General features: G+C 45.5%; 1 protein-coding gene across 1 annotated transcript in view; it reads left to right on the top strand.

Moving 5' to 3' along the window:
- The first annotated feature begins 214 nt into the window (after positions 1 to 214).
- Positions 215 to 7447, top strand: part of LOC105505225 (zinc finger protein 486-like) — a 23468-nt gene continuing 16235 nt past the window's right edge. The window contains exon 1 of the mRNA XM_011933018.1: positions 215 to 355. Within this exon, the coding sequence (XP_011788408.1) occupies positions 233 to 355 (123 nt within the window). The 5' untranslated portion in view covers positions 215 to 232. The remainder of the gene's footprint in view (positions 356 to 7447) is intronic.

Genomic DNA, 7447 nt, shown 5'->3' with positions numbered 1-7447 from the left:
GGTCTGGCTCAGCTCAGGGAGGATGCCCTGCCTGAAAAGGCTGCAGCTTTCATCCCTCAGCCCAGCATCTGATCACATCTTCTGTCACTCAGGGACTGAGTGGGCGGGGCCTTAAGCATTATCCAGTCAGGGACGCTGGGCTGGAAACTGTCCAATCAGGCAGGCAGCTGGAACAAAGAGGACGGCTTCTGGGTTTGGCGCGGCCTTTGTCTCTCGCTGCATCTGGAACTATATGTTTCCTCTTAACTACTCTGTGCCTTCTGCTCCTAGAGGCGCAGCCTCTGTGGCCCTTTGTCCTGCAGGTATTGGGAAATCCACATCCAAGATGCCGGGACCCCCTGGAAGCCTAGGAATGGTGAGCGTGCGGGTTCGACATCCTGAGAGAGGGGAGGGACTGGTTGATGGGAAGTGGCTGTGGCGGCACTCAGGGCTCCCCGAAGTCAGCTCCACAGTCTGCTCCCCGAGTTCTCCTTGCCCAGCTCGGCCTCAGTCCCCTCCAGCCACAAGATGGCTGCGGCGCTGTCAGCCAGTCCGGGGCGTCCTGTCTCTTCCCTGCGCAGTGACTGTGCCCTGGCCTGGCGCCCTCTCTGGGCAGCAGCTCTGCACCCGCAGCTCCGGGTCTCCCAGATTGTCAGGAACCACGAGAAGGTCATCAGGGGAGATCTTGACTCGGGGTGCGCGTTCACGAATGGGAAGAGCTTTGGTCCTTGGCGTTCACAGTTTCTCTTTTCTCCTGTTAAAAATTTACGGGGCCGGGCGCGGTGGCTCACGGCTGTAATCCCAGCATTTTGGGAGGCGAAGGCGGACGGGTTGTCAGGGAAACTAAATTCCTCTTCAAAGACTAAACTTCCTGGTCAGAAGTTGTAAAAGTTGTAAATCAACCCTACCCCTTCTTCCCTCTTTTCCGTTTCTCGAAAATCGCGCGTTTATCCTATTTGGAAAAAGTTTGGATCAGCTTAGATTGTGCGGTCTGACCCCAGCCAATAGGGGAAGGACACAAAACCAAAAACTACCTTGGGGTTAAAAACCCCTTCCTGGTCGGGCGCGGTGGCTCAGACCTGTAATCCCAGCACTTTGAGAGGCCTAGGCGGACGGATCACGTGGTCAGGAGTTCTAGACCATCCTGGCCAACATGGTGAAACCCCGTCTCTACTAAAAATACAAAAATTAGCCAGGTGTGGTGGCGGGCGCCTCTAGTCCTATTTACTTTGGAGACTGAGGTATGAGAATTGGTTGAACCCAGGAGGAACAGGTTGAAGTGAGCCGAGATGGTGCCATCGCACTTTAGCATGCGGGACAGAGCAAGACTCCTTCTCAAAAAAAAAAAAGTAAGAATCTTAAAATTTTCTTCCTTTATGTAAACACTGTGTTTAAGTAATTTCACTGGATTTTTCAAACAGTTTCAAGAACGAAGTGAGTAACACTGACATGGAAATTAAATCTTAAACCTGGTAATTCCAGGGCCGGGCGCGGTGGCTCAAGCCTGTAATCCCAGCACTATGGGAGGCCGAGACGGGCGGATCACAAGGTCAGGAGATCGAGACCATCCTGGCTAACCTGGTGAAACCCCGTCTCTACTAAAAAATAAAAAAAAAAACTAGCCGGGCGAGGTGGTGGGCGCCTGTAGTCCCAGCTACTCGGGAGGCTGAGGCAGGAGAATGACATAAACCCGGGAGGCGGAGCTTGCAGTGAGCTGAGATCTCGCCACTGCACTCCAGCCTGGGCGACAGAGCGAGACTCCTGGTAATTCCAAGCTAAGGCTAATATGAAGCCTGCAAAAGGAGGGGTTAAAAAAATTTTTTTTTAAATTTTGACACGGAGTTTAGCTCTTATTGCCCAGGCTGGAGTGCAATGGTGTGATCTCGGCTCACCGCAACCTCTACCTCCCTGGTTCAAGGGATTCTCCTACTTCAGCCTCTGGAGTAACTGGGATTACAGGCATGCGCCTTCACGCCCGCCTAATTATGTGTGTTTACTAGAGATGGGGTTTCTCCATGTTGGTCAGGCTGGTCTCCAGTTCCCAACCTCAGGTGATCCACCCGCATTGGCCTCCCAAAGTGCTGGGATTACAGGGTTGCGCCACCGCGCCCGGCCAGCAGGAGGTTATTAAAGGCCCAGTTAGTTTTTTCTGGGGAGCCTCCCCTGCTGTTGTCCCAGCCTGCTCACCCCGCTATGGAAGGAGCCTTTATGTTGAGAGAAGCTACAAAGCCCTGGAAAGCTAGGGCCCCACAGGCAGATGCAGTTAACATTAAGGCGTAAGGAAACTGTGAGGGTCTTACTGATAATAAAGCTATTGTTTTGAGGCACTTTACTTTTTAAGATAAAAAAGTTAGATTTATATTAAAAAATGAATTAGTATTGGAACAGGAGAAAGTACCAACTAATTATAAGTTCTCTGTGGCTTACAAAAATGTAGGCAGAAAAGGGCTTTCTTTCCTAGAGAGGAGCAAACAAGATTAGATAAAAGGTGGGAGGGGAATGGCAAATGGAGGGTGAAAAAGTCGTATTTAGCTCAGAGAATGTCTTACCCTGAAATCAGCATGTTTTTAGGAGGGATGTAAAATGGGGTTGTATGTTGACTTAGACTGACGGTAGCTCAAAGTTCAGGAGCCTGAGGGAGGGAGATAAACTTAAATAAAGTTTGATTAATAAATATTTTATTTTAGGCCAGGCACTGGGGCTCATGCTTGTGATCCCAGCACCTTGGGAGGCCTAGGCAGGCTGATCACCTGAGGTCAGGAGTTCGAGAACAGCCTTAGCAGCATGGTGAAACATAGTATCTACTAAAAATACAAAAATTAGCCGAGCGTCATGGTGGGTGCCTATAATGCCAGGTACTCGGGAGGCTCAGGCAGGAGTATTGCTTGAACCTGGGAGGTGAAGATTGCAGTGAACAGTGAGTCCAGATGTCGCCACTGCACTCCAGCCTGGGCAGCAGAGTGAGACTTACACACACACACACAAAAGAATAAAAGAAAGGAAAAAAAAAAAGAAATTTGACCACTGAAGACAAATCAGCTGATTTTTCTAATGAGAAAAAGGAGAAAATGTACAGAGTGTGTGTCTGGCTGTGTGATAGGTGAGAAAAGACAGCACCATCTAAGTCATAACGGGAAGGGTGTTTCTTTCCATAAACTGTTTCTGGAGTACACAACAAATGGAGAATTTTATTAATCACAAATATTTTCCATGATTATCTGTGTGTTTCATCTTTCCCCATCTCTTTTCTTTGTTGTATGCGTTTCTTCCATTTGGCTTTTCCTGGGCTGCATCTTATATGTTAAACCGGTAAACGTAACTACAGTGTTTGGTTGAGTTCTGTGAATAGCTCTACCAAAGTATTGAACTTCAGGGACATTTCAGGAGTCCCCAGTTTTCAAACATTAATTCAAAAGAATAGATGGGCCCATAGGGTTTGTGACTGGCATCTGCAGTGAGGACAATCTTGTGGGACCAAGGGTCTGTGATGACTCTGGGTGGTGTTAGAATTCAAATGTTAGACAATGAGTTAGTGTTGGAGATTTGTTTGATGTTCAGCAAACTCTACAGATATGGTGCCAGAAAAAAAGTTATCATGGAGGCCCGGCCTGGAGCAAAGCTCTGAGTGTTTGGGATTGTGATCTCTGCTCTCCTGTACACAGGCTGCCACACTGCCCATTGTTCTGTGATTCCTGGTCTTTTCCCAGGGTGACAGAGGACTGAAAACTTAGAGAAAAGGAGTTCCGATTAAAGACCCCCTTTTATTGCAGCTATCACCACAGTATTCTCACCCACTCACAAACACACACCCTAGACATTGACGTGTCCACGCTCCTCCCAGGACTAGGCATCATCCTCTCAGAAACTTCACCACAGCATTTTTGGTCCTAGCGTTTCTTGTGTTTCTTGTCAAGAATCCACAAGTCTCTGTAAGTTCTCCTGGTATATCTCCACCCCCAGACACCAAATCTGCAGCAGCAACCTGTTTTCTCCACCAACTTAGGATCTGGGCTGTCTGGTTATAGGCTCATCTGCCTGCATGCACACAGAAATAAATCAGAGTACAGCCCCACCTGGGCCACTATCTGTAGTGAAAATCAGTCCATTCACCTACATTGCACTCTCTTCCACCCAGGAATTATTTGTTTTCTTTTAGATTTTATTTTTATTTTTGGTTTGGTGTACACATGTGGATTTTTCTTTTTTGAGACGGAGTCTCGCTCTGTCACCCAGGCTTGAGTGTAGTGGCGTGATCTGGGCTCACTGCAAGCTCCGCCTCCCGGGTTCACACCAATCTCCTGCCTCAGCCTCCTGAGTAGCTGGCACTACAGGTGCCCACTACCACCCCGGGCTAATTTTTTGTATTTTTAGTAGAGATTTCACTGTGTTAGCCAGGATAATCTTGATCTCCTGACCTCGTGATCGGCCTTCCAAAGTGCTGGGATTACGGGCGTGAGCCACCGCGCCTGGCCTGAAGTCTACATCTTAAGGGATATTTGTGGACAGAATAATGGCTATTGTAATTTTTTTTTTTTTTTTTTTTTTAGCAGAATCTTACTCTGTTTCCCAGGCATGAGTGCTTGATCTCGGCTGACTGCAATTTCTGCCACTCAGGTTCAAGTGATTCTCCTGCCTCAGCCTCCCAAGTAGCTGGGATTACTGGCCCCGGCCACTGTGCCCAGCTAATTTTTGTATTTTTAGTAGAGGCGAGGTTTCACCATCTTGGTCAGGCTGGTCTGACCTCGTGATCCACCCTCCTTGGCTTCACAAAGTGTTGGGATTACAGATGTAAGGCACTGCACCCAGCTGTATAATTTCAATTTTTTAACCTTCTTTAGTGTACATACTGATTTTCTAATAAAACTACCCTAGAATACCTTAAGGGATTTGTTTAAATTGTGGATTAGTATATAGTATAAAGTTGACAGGGTAGTGGCTAGAAAAGATTAAAAGTATAGGAACTCTGGGATTTAAGTTTCTTTTAGGTAAGCTTAGAAAAAACAAAACTGGAAGCACCCCAGTTGCATAGAGAACAGAATTCTACATAAGGTCCTCACACTTCCTGAGACCTGATCAGATTCACACTTTTTGGAGGCTTTATTTAGGTCTGACCCTACCCTGGAGTCTTGCCTCACAGAACTGATTAGAAGAGATCAGAGTTTTGTCTGGTGAATCCTGATGCCTTTCTAGAGCTGGTGCTCATAATTTCCTGACTTCCAAAAGCAGATGAATGGGAAAAATAAAGCATGCATTTTAGGGTCTTAGTTTTTTAAATTTTCTGTTAAAACCAGTGCTTGCAGAGACATTCTGTTAGGCAACTTTTTTTCTATTCCTGCAGATCCAGTAGTTGCTCCACAAGTCACAGAAAAGTAAATGTAAACAGTAAAATTTTCTCTAAATTACCTTAAACTCTTCCTTTCTCTTTCATCTTTCTATATTTTGCTTTTATCCTTTACAGTGTTTTAAAAAAAGTTGATGACAGAGAAACAGAAGAAGAAATAAAAATGCTGGGCCCTTTACCTAAATCCTAAAATGTATTAAACCCTTAGTACCAGCTTTCAGGGTGTTATGAAAATTAAATCACATAATGTGTTATGCCCAGCAAAGTGCTCTGTGTCATTCTCTTGAGCACAAAGTACCTGCTTAATAAACATTGTATTAGTACATGTGTACATGTTGTTTTTTAAATAGACTTATCCTGACATTGCTGCCTTCAGTTCCTCTGTAAACTTTAAAGAGCCAGCAAAGAATACAAAACTTTAGGATGGAGATGGGTTGTCCCTATTTGTATCAGAAGTATTTGGTTGTGACAAGAGTGCTGAGTGTAAGGGACCCTGTGCTGTGCCTGCTTCGCTAACTAATTTTAATAATGAGCCAAGGGGAAGCAACATCAGCATTGACAGGGGGCTTGTTTAAAACACCCATTCGCGGACCCTTTTCAAACCTGCAGAATCACATTACATAAAGTGGAGCCAAAATTACCAAGTGATTTATAAGCTCTAGAGCTTGAGAGGCAATGCTTATCTTGGTGGTTATCAGCCCAGGCTTCTCATTAGGATCACATGGCCAATTTGCAGAAATCTCTTGTTCCCTCCCCACAGCTTCTGTTTATTCTGCGTGGAAGCATCCATGTTATTTTAGTGAAGGGCCTCATGTGACTCTTAAGGTGAGACCAGAATCAGGTATGAGGGCTTCAAAATACATTCATGAGAGTTAAGTTTTACCTTTGCTCTAAAGGGTAGTCACAGGGGCAGTTCTGTTTGGATTTGGTACAGACAGGTCAGTGTGGCTCATAATTCCATTACTGGAAAGTGCTAGTGTCTGTGGCAGGGAGAGCACCTGAGGAAAGGAAAGGCAAAACTTATATTTCTGTCATCGTGGAGCAGTTCATTGTTCCCTGAATCTCTTCTGTTTCAAAAGACGGAAATAGGTGGGCTTTTTCTGTCTTTTTCTGCCAGTTGATATCATGCCAGCAGGTAATCATGTGGTACTAACACCCGACCAGCTTGATTGGGGAGACCCTAACCCAGCGGCGCTAGAGGAATTAAAGACACACACAGAAATATAGAGGTGTGAAGTGGAAATCAGGGGTCTCACAGCCTTCAGAGCTGAGAGCCCAAAACAGAGATTTACCCACGTATTTATTAACAGCAAACCAGTCATTAGCATTGTTTCTATAGATATTACATTAAGTAAGAGTATCCCTTAAGGGAAACAAAGGGATGGGCTGAATTAATTGCAGCAGGAACATGCCCTTAAGACACAGATCGCTCAGGCTTTTGTTTGTAGCTTACGAATGCCTTTAAGCAGTTTTCCGCCCTGGGCAGGCCAGATGTTCCTTGCTGTCATTCTTGTAAACCCACAACCTTCCAGCTTGGGCGTTACGGCCATTATGGACATGTTACAGTGCTGCAGAGATTTTGTTTATGGCCACATTTTGTTTATGACTTGCTCCCAACACCTTTAAAGGCATGTTCTCAAGATGCAGGTTAATTTTTCCACAGAATCTCATCTGAGAAGGAATTCTATTTGATTTCAAGTTTTAAATTGATCTGGTATTCATTGCAGGGCTCCAATTGCATGTAAATAGATGTGAGAGTTGAAAGACCTATAAGGGGCTTCTCTCGCTTTACAATGTCTTATTATTTATTTATTTATTTATTTTTCCTCTGGTTGATGAAATGCCAGGGTGAAAGGGATAGCCAAATGGACTAAAGCACAAGTGCCACTCTAGTTATTCTGCAGAGTGCCCGTTAAAGGTCCACCACAATACCACCACACATCAGCTCAGGGATGAACAAAGGCTGACTGATTGATAAGCTCTTGAAAATTCTTGGCCGGGCGTGGCGGCTCAAGCCTGTAATCCCAGCACTTTGGGAGGCTGAGATGGGCAGATCACTAGGTCAGGAGATCGAGACCATCCTGGCTAACACGGTGAAACCCCGTCTCTACTAAAAAATACAAAAAA

The sequence above is a fragment of the Colobus angolensis genome, unplaced genomic scaffold (assembly GCF_000951035.1).
Source record: "Colobus angolensis palliatus isolate OR3802 unplaced genomic scaffold, Cang.pa_1.0 Scaffold99, whole genome shotgun sequence".
Lineage (NCBI taxonomy): Eukaryota > Metazoa > Chordata > Mammalia > Primates > Cercopithecidae > Colobus > Colobus angolensis.
This window is presented reverse-complemented; position numbering and strand designations above follow the sequence as displayed.